The sequence below is a fragment of the Urocampus carinirostris genome, chromosome 16 (assembly GCF_059441175.1).
Source record: "Urocampus carinirostris isolate Australia breed hairy pipefish chromosome 16, RoL_Ucar_1.0, whole genome shotgun sequence".
NCBI lineage: Eukaryota > Metazoa > Chordata > Actinopteri > Syngnathiformes > Syngnathidae > Urocampus > Urocampus carinirostris.
In genome coordinates, this window is record NC_142364.1 from 32411385 (window position 1) to 32426365 (window position 14981).

Genomic DNA, 14981 nt, shown 5'->3' on the forward strand with positions numbered 1-14981 from the left:
ACTGAATTTTTTTAGATTGAATGTTACGATTGACAAATGATAAACAAATGTGTAACAAATACTGACTTATGGTTTGGTTAAGTTAAAAGGAAACGGTTTCTATGGAAGAGCATTTTTAGAAGACAATGAGAAACTGATCAATCTTGAAGAGGGCCATAGTAAATAACGGATTAGTTGATTTTGAGACATATCGGGCTAATTTAAGAATAATTGCATGGGAAATAAATGAATAGAAATTGATTAAACTAAGATAATGTCTACTAGTACTTAAATTTAGAGAAAAATTTAAGACATTGAATAATCCGGCCAATTTACTAAAAAAATCCCAGTACGTAAGCACAATGGAATTTGACTCTTAAATGCCAGTGAATTCCACAAAAAGACTCTTTCTTTTTGAAAGTCCATTTACTCTTCAAAGGACATACCACCCTGTCAAAAAGAAATCATGGACAAAAATCATTTGCTGAAAGAGCCAAAGACATCAGTCATCCATTATCTGCGCCGCTTATCAACAGCGAGGCCAAGGGAGTGAGATGGAGCACATCCCAGCTACGCTCATCAACAACGACATCAAGGGAGTGATGGGGCACATCCCAACTGCTTTTCAGACAGCAGTCGTTACCAGTGAAATTGACAAAAAAGTCAATAAAGTCATTTTGTGTTTGACATAGGACACATTTTTGAAAAACTATTTTTGATGGGCCAAAAGCAACATTCAAATGGTGAATGAAATGTGGAATAAGCAAATCAAAAGACTGAAAGACAACAACATTCAAGAATACGTCTGCTTGAAGTTATATAGAGTCTTGTTAATACAAAGTGTAAATGTATTTGAGGAAGATTGATAAATTCATCTTGCAAATTTATAAATGTGTCTGATTTCACTCCTATTCATAGATTGTGAACTTAGGTTTTAACTCAGGGGGGAAAATTGAGACATTCAGTAAAAAATAAGTTAAAACCTAGTTTTTTCCGAAATTGATGAAAAATTGTCTTTTGAATAAGCTCTCCATATAACTGTTTTTTGAGATTCAAATTACGAAATTTGGACGGATAGAAAAATATTACACAGAAGAAATGTTGTAATATAACAAAATTTACAATGTTTATCAAATTGATTAACAAAAATCAATTAAAATAACCATTCACCATTAGAAAATCGCCCACATTGAGAACATTTTGGGATGGTATTTTTCATTTTTGGCAAAATCATTCACTTTGAGCGTGAATTACCTGCTTTCTTTGCAAAATACTGTTATTTTGGAAAAAGTTTACTTACTGAAAAGATAATATATAGGTTATGATTTTTACAAAAGGCAAAACAAAGGGTGAATCATAACAATAAAAACGTCTTTTCTTGGGTTAAATTGACAATTTAACAATCTATCCTGGTCATCTGCCTCGAGGGGAATGGCCAACAGCAAGATAACACATTGAAAATCAAAAGAAAATGCAAATAAAAAGTGCATACAAATTTTTTTCTCGAATGTGGTCAATCTACAAAAGAGAAAACACTCAAATCAGGGTAAATGATTCTGACAAGGATAATGGTTAAACTGATTCAGTGACTAGATTTAGTGAAAAAGGAAAATTTGAAATTTAGAACTGACAATTTAAAAAATTGTTTATCTTCGAGTTGGAATTTTGGGATAGAATGCTCAAAATGGATAGGGCATCTTATAGTGGGGATTTTGATTTTCACTTATAATAATATAAAGACAACTTGAGAAAATATACAAATCTATAAATGAATTTTTTTTAATTTGTTTTGAGCCATGAAGTCTCAACAGGGGGGGAGAGTAAATTATGGATAGCACAATCTAATTAATTAAAAAAAAATAATAATAAGTCCTGACTATCCTTTTTTCCCCATCTATAGCTTTCCCTGAATATTCAGTTCTATGGTATTGATTTATGCTTCTCTCATCCATACAGAAGGTGACCCCTGCTGATCAGATGATGGAGTTCTGTCAGCCCAGGGAGTGTCCAACATAACTTCTTTCCAAGGACAGCGGTCAGGATTCTGGGGAGTGTGCTAGCACTCGCGCCATCAACTGTGTCTCCTACACACGTCCGCCTCGACGCAGGAGGCTGTTGTAATCTCAGGGAAGAAGCTAACTTGCCAGATCCGAAAAGAGGAGCAATCCAATGTGGACAACTGGATGGTGTCATCTCATCTACAAGTAACACATCATCACGCCAGGAGGTGTGGGGATCCTTACGGTGCCCATGCTCATGAAAAACAGCATCAAAGCTGCCAATAGTGCCCTAATCTATTCTTCCGAAAGAATAGGCATTAGATTCTACAATGATATCTAGAGAAATGGTCGTAAAAGTACCAAAATGAGAATCCTAACAACTGAGGGAAGAGACGAGATTAGGTTCAATTTCTTCTATCGTAATGTTGAAAATTTTGGACTTTGCGGACTGCTTTGTTACATTGGTATCAGTTCCCATACACCAAATTTAAATGGACTTAGACAACATTGTCTAAAAGGACTTATCCCTAAAAGGAAACCTCCCTATTGCACATGCGAAGATCTGAGCGGGTAAGCTAATCGAGTCCCGTTCACCAAGTCATTCAGGCCCTGTGGAGACCAACGCACAGGCAGGGTTCTTTGTTTTGTGTTTTTAACCATCGCTCATTACTACTACGTTTTCTAGCATAAGAAACACTCTCGACCTCATGGAAATGAGGTGGGAAGAGGGGAATTTTTTCCTTTACGAAGGTTTTTCGCCCCTCCACGAAACTACTAACCTGTTGTATTTCTTAATGATGTGTTAACTTGAAAATCTCTGGTATTATCACTGATGTCCTTCGAAATCCACAACAGGGGGGAAATGTCAAAGCTAACCATATTTAGTTAATTGTGTATTTCTCTGTCTTCTATGTTACAAATAATCCTGATGAGCTTGACTTATATTACAACTCGTTTTCCACTATTGTACTATTTTTGAACCGAAAGATATATATGACGTCGTTGGTTATTACTGCGCATGTGCGAACTTTGAACCGTAGACGTATGTGTGACGTCATTGATACTTTCTGCGCATGCGCACGCTTTTGAACAAAATCCGGTTGCAACGCGGGAAACTTGTGAGACGGTGAGACTTTTTGAATCCGTCTGCCCACTGCAGTGAATAAATTCTAAAACTACATTTGCCTCTCTTACTGATCACTCCAGTTTAACCTATTACGAAAATATTAACCCTAACAGTACACAGTTGCATTTACTCTGGACTTGATGAAACACAGTGGACCAACACCAGCAGCTGACATGGCTCCCCAAACCATTGCTGACTGTCGGAACTTCACACTGGATTTCAAGCAACTTTGATTTTGCTCCTCTCTAGCCTTTCTCCATACTCTGGCGGCTTGACTTCCAAATTAAATGCAAAACTTGCTTTCGTCTGAAAAGAGGACTTTGGACCACTCTGCAACTGTCCTGTGCTTCTTCTCCATAGCCCAAGTCAGACGCTTCTTCCGTTGTCTTGAGTTCAGAAGTGGCTTGACCATGGGAATACGGCTATTGTAGTCCATTTCCCGGACACGTCTGTGAACTGTGTCTTTTCATACCTGGACTCAGGCTTCAGCCCACTGTCTTTGAAGCTCCCCCAAATTCTGGAAGCGGCTCTTCTTCACAATTTTGTTAAGGCTGCGGTCATCTCTATTGGTTGTGCAGCGTTTCCGGCCACATTTTTCCCTTCCAACAGACTTTTTGTGGATATGCTTTGAAACTGCACTCTGTGAACAGCCTGCTCTTTGAGAAATTTCTTTTTGTGTCTTACCCTCCTGATGGAGGGTATCAATGATGGTCCTCTGGACAGCAGTCTTCCCCATACTTGTGATTTAGTTTACTGAACCAAGCTGAGTGTTTTTAAGGCTCAGGAAACCCTCACAAGGTGTTTCGAGTTATTTAGATGATTCAGGTGATTAGTTGAATAGCCTACTTGTATACCTTTTCATGATATTCTAATATTTTGAGATAGGATTTTTGAGTTTTCTTAAGCTGTAAGCCAAATTCAGCAATATTAAAATAATAAAAGGCTTGAAATAGTTCAGTTGATGTGTAATGAATCCAGAATGTATGAAATTTTTGTTTTTTTAATTGCATTACAGAAAATAAAGAACTTTATCACAATATTCAAATTTTCTGAGACAGTCCAGTATATATCTCATCTCACCTCATTAGCCATACCGCTTATCCTCATTAGGGTCGCAGGGGGGCTGGAGCCCATCCCAGCCATCTCCGGGCAGTGGGCAGGGGACATCCTGAACTGGTTGCCAGCCAATTGTATGTATGTATGTATATATATATAATATATATATATATATATATAATATATATATATATATATATATCTATGGGCAGCACGGCGGCGCAGTGGTTAGCGCTTGTGCGGCACAGTTCATGTCATGGGATCCTGTCGTGGGTTCAAATCCAGCTCCAGACTTCCTGTGCGGAGTTTGTATGGTTTCCCCGTGCTTGCGTGGGTTTCCTCCGGGCACTCCGGTTTCCTCCCACGTTCCAAAAAAAAAAAAAGTATTTCAGGTGAAATGGCCGGTCCAAATAGTCCATAGGTGTGAATGAGCGAAAGAGTTGTCAGTCCCTGTGTGCCCTGCAATTGGCTGGCAACCAGTTCAGGGTGTCCCCTGCCCACTGCCCGGAGATGGCTGGGATGGGCTCCAGCCCCCCTGCGACCCTAATGAGGATAAGCGGTATGGCTAATGAGATGAGATATATATAATGGACTGTCTCGGAAAATTAGAATATTGTGATAAAGTTCTTTATTTTCTGTATATATATATATATATATATAAGTAGTAGATCAACGATGTGAGCCGAAATGGGCAAAATTAAATTGGTATAACAAAAAGCGAGTTTTTAGAAAATAACTTTACTTTATAAAATAATAAAAAAACCAACCGTATCAAAAACAGCGTATAAATTGACAGCTATTTGAAATTAAACTGAACTAATTTCCGTACGGTTGATGTTTTTCACGCTTTGGCTTTGAACACATAGTTTGTTTGACTCGTTAAATAACTGACATTTACAAACGCCAATAGGAACGAGGCATTACAACATCCTCCTAAAGAGCAACCAATAAAATTATGAGAAGGCGGGACTCACACGCTAGCTAACGTACGCTTGTTAGACGGAAGAAGAAGCCGATTCTGGAAGCCATTACGTTGCGCATATCAATTGAGTACTATTTTTTGCGTATAGTACGCACAACTACTTCTTTCAAATTGTGACTTTACCAAATGATGGTGTCGGTGGCGAAAAAGAGAAAAATGAATTTCTCTGAAAGAGAGGTTGAAATTATTGTGGAAGAAATAGAGAAACAAAAACACACACTGGTTAACCACTTCAATGCTGGAGTTACCCACATGGCAAAGAACAACGCTTGGTCGGAGATTCTAAAAAAGGTGAACGCCGTAACGACTTGCCCTAGAGAGTTGCCCGAGGTTAAGAAAAAGTGGTCCGATATGAAGACTGAGGTCCGAAGGAAAGTGGCCCAGGCGAGAGCTTCGATAGAAGGGACGCCCACAGATTCCGCGCCGGGTCCAGTTCTTCTCACTGCCATGCAACAGAGGATCTGCAACCTTCTTGGAGAGGCAACCATCATTTGTGTACCTGCAGGAGACTCGGATCCTGAGATCACTCTACCTGCCACACCAACCGCCACTACCACAGTCACGCTGACGGAAAGTAAGTTGGCATCTTCTCAAAAGTAACTACAGACTGGTTTCTTGCGCAGATCAGCAGTGTTTGGCACGTTACAAAAAGAAGTAATTAGTTATAGCAACTCACTACTTCTTCCAGAAAGTAACTGAATGAGTAAATGATTTTTTTATAGTAAAAGTAACTTCTTAAAAGGGAAAGTAACGCATTACCTTAATTTAAAAATAAGTTGTTCTTAAGGCCTAACGTCAAATAATTAGACATTTTCTGAGCAAATTCAAAACACCGCGGTGACGTTTTTTGTAAGGATGGGAATTCCGTCTATTTTTAGAGCACCGGCTTTTTCAGCTAACTAAAAAGAGCCAACTCTTTCGGTTCCCAAATGGCTCTAAACCCTGTAAGACCCAGGTAAAATAAATAACTTGCAATTTTTGTTTTAGATATTCTTGTAGGGGACGTGATGCGATAATGAAAGAAATTTGTAAAAGTGCTTTACAAATCATATTTATTTAATTTTGATTTACTGTACTTAGTGTTTTGAGTTTTTCTTAAACATTAACTAAACATTAACTGCATGATTTTTCCCCCCACGCATTGCTTCGTGCAAACCAAAATACCAGAGTTGTAGAGCTCCTGGACCACAATGTCTTAGTACTCTAATTGTTAGGCCACAGTTACTCTTTCATTTGAATAGTATTTTCATTATCTCGCAGATTATTGACACCAAAAAGTAGTGCATTAGTCTGAAAACAACTATCTAGTTTTTAATTAGCGTGTATACTAGGATTGAAGCCACCCCCTAAAACTGCTTAAAATTAGCCACATAATAAGAGAATGTGTACACCTACCTTTGTCAATTTATTTATTTTTTTCGTTTTTTTTATTTTCGCATTTGTGGTCCTCCATAGATAACCAATGCTCAGGTGTTATTTTTTTCTCCTTTTTACTATTTTTTTCTTTTAGCCCTTACCGCAGTTTCCGCACCAGTTTGTGATGAAGGAAAAACACTTACTGGTAAGTCATTATTTTTTTGACTTCCTATACATTTCCGAAGATGTAAATCCATCACTACAATGTGGTTCATCTTACACTGTCTCAGTGTTTCTAATGATGTCATTACTAAGAGAGAATACAACTTGGGAATGAAAACAGAAAAAAGACAGAATATCCATTCATCCATTATCTGCACCACTCATTCTCAGTAGGGTCGCGGGGGTGCTGGAGCCCATCCCAGCTGTCTTCGGGCAGTGGGCAGGGGACACGGAGACATACAACTCTTTCGCTCATTCACACCTATGGACGATTTTGACAGGCCAATTAACTTGACATGCATGTTTTTGGAATGTGGGAGGAAACCGGAGTGCCCGGAGGAAACCCACGCAAGCACAGGGTGAACATGCAAACTCCACACAGGAAGGTTCGATCTCATGACTTCATAACTGTGCCGAACACGGGCTAACCACTGCGCTGCTGTGCCGCCCACAGAATATCCCACCACCCATTTTATTTTAACAATGTGTAAAGCATACAATCTTCTTAGATTTCTAATCAGATTGAGTGGTACTTTTACGATCAACCCATTTTGCACCGAGTGGAGGAGTTCAAGTATCTTGGGGTTTTGTTCAGGAGTGAGGGTAGGATGGAACGGAAGATCGACAGACGGGTCAGTGCAGCGTCTGCCGTCATTCAGACCCTTTACCGGTCCGTCGTGGTGAAGAGGGAGTTGAGCCGAAAGGCAAAGCTCTCGATCTACCGGTCGATCTACGTTCCTACCCTCACCTATGGTCATGAACTGTAGGTTATGACCGAAAGAACACGATCCTTGATGCAAGTGGCAGAAATGAGTTTCCTCCGCAGGATGTCTGGGTTTTCCCTTAGAGATAAGGTGAGAAGCTCAGTCATCCGGGAAGGACTCTGTGTAGAGCCACTGCTTCTCCGCATTGAGAGGAGCCAGTTGAGGTGGCTCGGGCATCTGATAAGGATGCCTCCTGGACGCCTCCCTCTGGAGGTGTTTCAGGCGTGTCCCACCGGCAGGAGGCCCCGGGGGCGACCCAGGACATGCTGCAGAGACTATGTCTCTCGGCTGGCTTGGGAACGCCTCGGGATCCCGTCGGATGAGCTGGAGGAGGTGGCTGGAGATAGGGACGTCTGGGCTTCCCTTTTAAGGCTGCTGCCTCCGTGACCCGAGCCCGGATAAGCAGAAGATAATGGATGGAGTGATGGATGGATGAATGAATACAAGTGAAGCATATTCACAATCTCCACAGTTTTAAGACAAAAAGAAACCCCAAAGTCTGTGACAGTGGCCTGGGTATCACTGTTTTATCAAGCCGGAGGATGGAAATAAATAAAGATATGAAAAAGCTTCTTGTGATTTGAGTTGCAATTTGACCACAGAAGTCGTTACTGACGGCAGAAATTAAGGAAACGTTCGCATGTTGTATTTATACTAAGTGGTATTTAAATGAAAATTCACTTAACATTAATCTACCTACATAGCATTTACAGTAAATATATGTTTAGTTTAGTTTCATTTGATAACCTTGTAACAGATTAATACCGTTTCAATTCATTTAAATGGAAAACATGTTTCGGTTAACAATGGTTTCATTATACAGCATCGCTGCTAGAACAAAATACATTTGTAAAGTTAGGTACGACTGTATAAGAAATAATTTATCGAACGACTAAAGAAACAATAGAGCCAGTCATATAACAAAGATGGACACAAAATTAAGGCAGAAAAAAAAAGGACATCGGACCCATGTTTCTTCTTAACTTTTTGATAGAGTTGTCCTGTTTTGACCACAGACAATAGACTTAAGTTAATAACAATGAATGGATTAGACTCACAAATTTTGAAGTAAAAATGGGGGCAAGAGTGTCACTAAAATTATATATGTTTTTAGTTGTAGTATTTTTTTTTTTACCATTTTATATTAATTATATATATTATATTTTCCTTTGGCGGGCAGGATTAAAAAGGATGATGGGCTATAGTTTACCCACCCTGCACTGGCTTGACCACTGATGTGTTTGTTTGTTGGTTCTTTGTGAGTGTAAATATTTCTCTTTTCTGTAAAATTAATATTGCAATCATTGTTTTCTCAAAAGTGCATGATTTATTCTTTTTCCCCAGCTGAAACTGCTTACCATGCATTAGAGGACGGCGGCGTAGTGGAGTACTGTACCACAACTATAAGCGATTCAACTCCAACTGTGGTGGCAACTGTTGAGGCACCGGTGGAGGTGTTAGCATCATCTTCAGCTTCCTCACCTCCTCCACCACAGACCCATGCGAAACCTCAAGAGCTGAAAAGCCGCATCGCCCTTAATTCAGCTCGACTTCTGCAGGAGCAGAGGGTTACTAACGTCCACATCCGACAGATTGCTCAGCATATTGAGGGTCAGAACCAGTTGCTTCAGATGATGCGGAACTCCCAGGAGGCCCAAGCGTTTGCACAGGAACGACAAGCCCAGGCCTTGGAAGGGACTCAGGCTGCACTGCTTGCGCTTGTGCAGATGCTCAGGCCGGCTCTAAAAGAAGTGCGCAAGTTCCTACAGAGCGGGAATGAGGTCTCAAGCTTGCAAAGCTCAGCAGCTGGAGTTACATCCGATGGGGTATTAACAGAGGAACAGAACAGGGCAGTGACACCGCCACCTGCTCCAAAACACACTGAGGAGACACAGTAGACTCTTTACCTGGCATCTACACCTGCCGTCCAGTGGAAACTTATATTGAGGAATCCCTGCACCAAGCCTTTAAATATATTGCCTTAGCAAGCGTATATACAGTGTGCCTGTGTGTGTGTGTGTGTGTGTGTGTGTGTGTGTATACATACACTGCAGTTTAAAAGTATGGGATTACCCAGACAGTTTTGTGTTTTCCATGAAAAAGTCACATTGTTGTCAAATAAGTTTACCAATGTTTGTGTTCTTTTGCCCATATTAATATTCTCTTTTTTGTTGGACAGTCTCAGGGAGGGCTTTTTTGCCTCTGTAGCAGCTACTATTTAACCAAGCTGCTAGTTACGGACCTGTTGGGCATCTATCTCTCAAACTAAGAAGGAATCTACTTGTCATCTTTCTTGGGTGGACTCCCAATTCTCTTTCTATACCGATGAGAGCCTGTTGTTAATGTTCTCTGGAGATAGAAGTACACTCCGTTGTAGAACTTCAGTTTCTGGGCCGTTTCTCACATGGAATAGCATTAATTTCTTACACTGACGAGTTTCACCCAAAAGTTATGTTATTCAGGCCATTGTGATTGTCCAATCACATCTGAAAAAAGAGATGCTCCAGATAGTTGACTAGCTCAAAGTAAGGTCAGGTGTATAGCTTTTGTAGTTAGCTAAACTGTTTTCAGCTGTGCTAAGATGATAGTACAAGGGTTTTTAATCATCCAGTAACCTTTTGACGCAATTATCAAACGCGATGTACCATTAGAATACATGCTGGAGTGAATTTTCTTAACTGTTTCGTGACCTAGCCACCTACGCAGACAAAATGATAAATATGGGGGACTTAAACATTCACATGAATTAGCCACTTAGCTTATCTACTGTTGCATTTTAGTTCGCTAATTAATAAATTTGGTTCTAATCAAAAAGTTAATGTGCCGACACCTTAAGCTTATTTCTGACCCCATGCGTGGCAGCCTCAAATGTGATAAGTGTTACCGTATACTAACGCTATCTCTGATCATTATGTAGTTACGTTTGAGGTGCTAGCGAACTATTGTGTTAAGGAGAGCCAAGAGTTTAGCAGTCGCAATATCTGCCCTTCTACGTCGTCTGCCCTCCTCGATCTTTTGCCAAGGGCAATTGTGTCCTTTACTTTGTTTAATCGTTCCGTTTATTAACTTATGGAGATATTGCATCAAAAAGCAGACAATTGCAGCTAAAATAGTAATTTACCGCGTTGACAATGAATGGAGTGTATTTCTGATTAGTTTCATGTTATCTTAGTTGAAAATATCTGTGCTTTTCTTTAAAAAATAGCAAGATTTTTATGTGACCCCCAAACCTTTAAACAATAGTGTAGGGAAAATCGGGTACAGTTGTAATACATTTTGCTTTCTCCCATTTTATGATCCTTTGTGCTAGTCCTCTCGAACTTTTATACAGAATACATTGATTCGTATTTTACAAGTAGGCATCAATAGTAGAGTGCTAAGGCGCCCAAAACTCGTAAGAAGTTTCTCAAAAAGAGGGATACAGTGTTACAACCCAGTATTTGTCCATACAGATTATCCAGAAGTTGTCATTTTTGGATGTGTTACAACTGTCCCCGTACCTATCAGCCATCATCAAGTTAACATTTACTTCCTGGGATTGTTGGCTAGCATGAAAAAATCCAAATAGGGTTGAAGGAAATATTGCAAACATTACAGCTATGTGCCAGAAATGTCTTAGTCTTTAGCATATTTGACATGAAACAAAGAACTGTGAGAAAGAAAAATATTGAAACCTCACCTGAAAATGTAATTCTTTCACCATAAAATGGAGACAATGTCACTCAGTCTTCAACTGTCTTGTGTGACATCAAAATGGAAAGGGGAGTATCCTTTATCAGTGGCTTCAATAAAACTCTACCATTTGGTCAAACTTGGACTGTTAAACTGTCCCTGTGTTACAACTGTACACGGTCTCATGTGTGTGTTTGTGTATATATGTATAATATGTATGGCTTAAGCTTTGCATTGAAAGTCAAGTCAACTAAACTATTTTCCCCCCCAAATTATGTGATTTATTTGCATTGACTGGCGTGAACGCATATTGATCAAAGGCACACTCACAACAAGGCCATCATGCCGTGCCCAAGTACTCCTTATATTTCTAGATGACGGTGCTAGGGCAACCTCACTGTGGAGAATAATGCCAGATTGCAACACAAATGTGTATTTTATTGTTTTTGTCAATGGTGATTGCGGCATAATAGACCAAATTGCATCTGCTTGTTTTCGGTATTAGAGATTTAAAGGAATCTCATTGAACAACATTGATGCTGATGAGAGAAGCAGAAAGAGAGGCCTAGCATTTTTAATAGATAACTTCCACTGCTGTTCAATTCGGATATATAAACTGAGGACTTTATTTGTGGATGAAAATTTTGAAATATTGTTAGTACGCTGTAAATGTTGAATAAAGTACTGTCACACCTTCCGTTTTGCTCCTGTAATGTATTATGAGAATACTGATGGCAAAACACAGACTAATTTCTCTTGAAGGAGGTAATACATATTTCCAGACGTCAAATCTGTGTTTTTTTATTTTTTCATTTTTTTATTGAGCTGGTTCAACTTAACAACCGCTCACTTATAAAAATGTGTTATTCTCCTTGTGAGAATCGACTTGATGTATATTGTGCTACCAAATATTAAACTAATCTTTAACAGTTTACTATGCCAGTTTATAGCAAACTACAACATTTATATTTTCTATTAAAACTATTTAGATACAGTGGGGGGAGAGGTTAATAAATGCTCATTTTTGTAATGACAAAGTTGATCGTTCCTTGGTTATCAGTGCCACCTGCTTTACAATTGCCGTTGTTGTGCCCTTTTCCGACTCCTATGCAAATTCCTCCCCCCCTCGCGTGAACGCGCATTCTGCTGCGCTTCCAACTAAAGCGATCGTATTCTATATAAAACGCTTATTAAAACAATAAAGCGAGCTAGTTATAATAATTGGGAGATTATATAACGCATTTATTTAAACAATAAAGCGTGATCTTATTCTACAAATTGCGTTTTTTAACGCGGATGAAAATGTCACCAACGTCAATGTACGCTTCTGACAAAAGCGATCGTATTCCAATTATGATAATTGGGAGATCCTAGTCTATATAACGCGTTTATTTAAACAATAAAGCGCGATCTTATTCTATAAATTGCGTTTTATAACGCAGATGAAAATGTCACCAACGTCAATGTACGCTTCCGACAAAAGCGATCGTATTCTATATAATACGCTTTAAAAAAATAAAGCGAGCTAATTATGACAATTGGGAGATCCTAGTCTGTATAACACGTTTATTTAAACAATAAAGTGTGATTTTATTCTACAAAATGCGTTTGTTAACGCGGATAAAAAAATCACCAACGTCAATGTACGCTATGATTTCCGCAATCACAACTAATCGTACACAAATAATATTTATTTGATTTACTATAATATCCGTATGTAATGTCTTTTTTATTGTGAATGAAACCCTGGTTGCATTGGATCCCGCGGTGTAAACAAATTGTTGTTGTTTTTTTTTTCATTTGAAATCGGACTTCCCTGTCTATACTGTTTGGAAAATAAGACACGCTTTAAACCTTATCAAGCTCTTTGGTTTTGGGATCCAACTACAGAGGAATACCTCCACTTTGCGATGTGTTACAATGGGTGTTCGATCAATTTAGTTCGTTTTTATTACTACTATTAATAATGATAATAGTAGTATTATGAGAAACGTCTGAAAGTTTTCAAATTCACTGTGCTGACATATTGATGCCACAGAAGTTTACTCTACAAGTTACAAGTCTGTATCTCCAACAGAGTCTGTTTTAGCAGGGGGGGGGGATTTTTTTGCCTGCCCAAATCCTCCCCCTCTGCTAACTCCTGAATAAAAACTCCAAGTGACCCCAAATCCACTGCGCTGACTTATTAATGCCACAGAAGGTTAAACTAGAAGTTACAAGTCTGTATCTCCAACAGAGTCTGTTTTAGCAGGGGGGGAGGATTTGGGCAGGCAAAATCCTCCCTCCCCCTGCTAACTCCTGAATAAAAACTCCAAATGACCCCAAATTCACTGTGCTGACTTATTAATGCCACAGAAGGTTACTCTAGAAGTTACAAGTCTGTATCTCTAACAGAGTCTGTTTTAGCAGGGGGGGGTTGGGCAGGCAAAATGAAATGCCTGCCCAAATCCTCCCCCCCTGTTAACTCTTGAATAAAAACTCCAAAATGACCCCAAATTCACTGTGCTGACTTATTAATGCCACAGAAGGTTACTCTAGAAGTTACAAGTCTGTATCTCTAACAGAGTCTGTTTTAGCAGGGGGGGGGGGGATTTGGGCAGGCAAAATGAAATGCCTGCCCAAATCCCCCCCCCCCTGCTAACTCCTGATTAAAAACTCCAAATGACCCCAAATTCACTCTGCTGACTTATTAATGCCACAGAAGGTTACTCTAGAAGTTACAAGTCTGTATCTTTAACAGAGTCTGTTTTAGCACGGATCACAACGGCCTTATGGCGGAGCTCCAATAGTGTATTTTAAAGTTGCTGCAGTTAAAAAGCCCGAAGTTACCGATTCGACTTGCCACGCCACTAGTGGCTGAATCCCTCGCGGGAGCACTAGTGGCGGGCACGCCCAAAGGAAAAAAGAAAACCAGGTCATCGCAGGGCCCAAAGCGTTTACTTTGAGCACTGACTTAGAGGTGTCACACGAAACAGCCCGCCACTATTGGCTGAAATCCGTCGGTCGTATGCAATAACTGCCCCCGAGTGGCCGCCGCGGGGCCGAAACACTGACCAAGCGGGAAGCACTGCTTGATCTTGATTTTCAGTATGAATACAGACCGCAAAAGCGGCAACCAGTCCCCAAACACAAGCCGGGGACCGGCCCCCGGCCCTTGCGCCCAGTGCGGTAACGGTCCCCGGCCGGTGTTTCGGGCCCACTCGGCTCATTGCGGCGTCGTACTGCGCCCCCTCAGCCGGTGTTGTGCCCTTTTCCTACTCCTATGCAAATTCCTCCCCCCCTGATCATATTCTATATAAAACGCTTATTAAAACAATAATGCAAGCTAATTATAATAATTGGGTGATCCTAGTCTATATAACTCGTTTATTTAAACAATAAAGCGTGATCTTATTCTACAAATTGCGTTTTTTAACGCAGATGAAAATGTCACCAACGTCAATGTACACTTCCGACAAAAGCAATCGTATTCTATATAATTCGCTTTAAAAAAAATAAAGCAAGCTAATTATTATAATTGGGAGATCTTAGTCTATATAACACGTTTATTTAAACAATAAAGTGCGATCCTATTTTACAAAATGCGTTTGTTAACGCGGATGGAAAAGTCACCAACGTCACTGTACGCTATGATTTCTGCAATCACAACTAATTGTACACAAATAATATTTATTTGATTTACTATAATATCCGTATGTAATGTTTTATTTTATTGTGAATGAAACCCTGGTTGCATTGGATCCCGCGGTGTAAACAAATTGTTGTTTTTTTTTTTTCATTTAAAATCGGAGGGGGGGAGGAATTTGCATAGGAGTCGGAAAAGG

The 14981-nt window shown here is 39.7% G+C and overlaps 2 protein-coding genes across 2 annotated transcripts in view; both read left to right on the plus strand.

Moving 5' to 3' along the window:
- The window catches only part of pomk (protein O-mannose kinase), a 30034-nt gene extending 26875 nt beyond the window's left edge, over positions 1-3159 (plus strand). The window contains exon 4 of the mRNA XM_088355600.1: positions 1936-3159. Within this exon, the coding sequence (XP_088211726.1) occupies positions 1936-1995 (60 nt within the window). The 3' untranslated portion in view covers positions 1996-3159. The remainder of the gene's footprint in view (positions 1-1935) is intronic.
- A 2017-nt stretch (positions 3160-5176) lies between these two features.
- Positions 5177-11816, plus strand: naif1 (nuclear apoptosis inducing factor 1). The gene is made up of 3 exons (XM_088356015.1): positions 5177-5717; positions 6654-6704; positions 8830-11816. Exons 1-3 carry the CDS (start codon positions 5270-5272, stop codon positions 9381-9383), a joined length of 1053 nt encoding a protein of 350 aa, XP_088212141.1. The 5' UTR covers positions 5177-5269; the 3' UTR covers positions 9384-11816.
- Positions 11817-14981: the final 3165 nt, after the last annotated feature.

Bases quoted from the DNA above. Each gene is read 5' to 3' on its own strand.
- naif1 (XM_088356015.1), top strand. From the start codon at position 5,270: ATGATGGTGTCGGTGGCGAAAAAGAGAAAAATGAATTTCTCTGAAAGA. The intron at 5,718-6,653 runs GTAAGTTGGCAT...TTTTTCTTTTAG, and splicing joins CACAGTCACGCTGACGGAAA to CCCTTACCGCAGTTTCCGCA. The intron at 6,705-8,829 runs GTAAGTCATTAT...CTTTTTCCCCAG, and splicing joins TGAAGGAAAAACACTTACTG to CTGAAACTGCTTACCATGCA.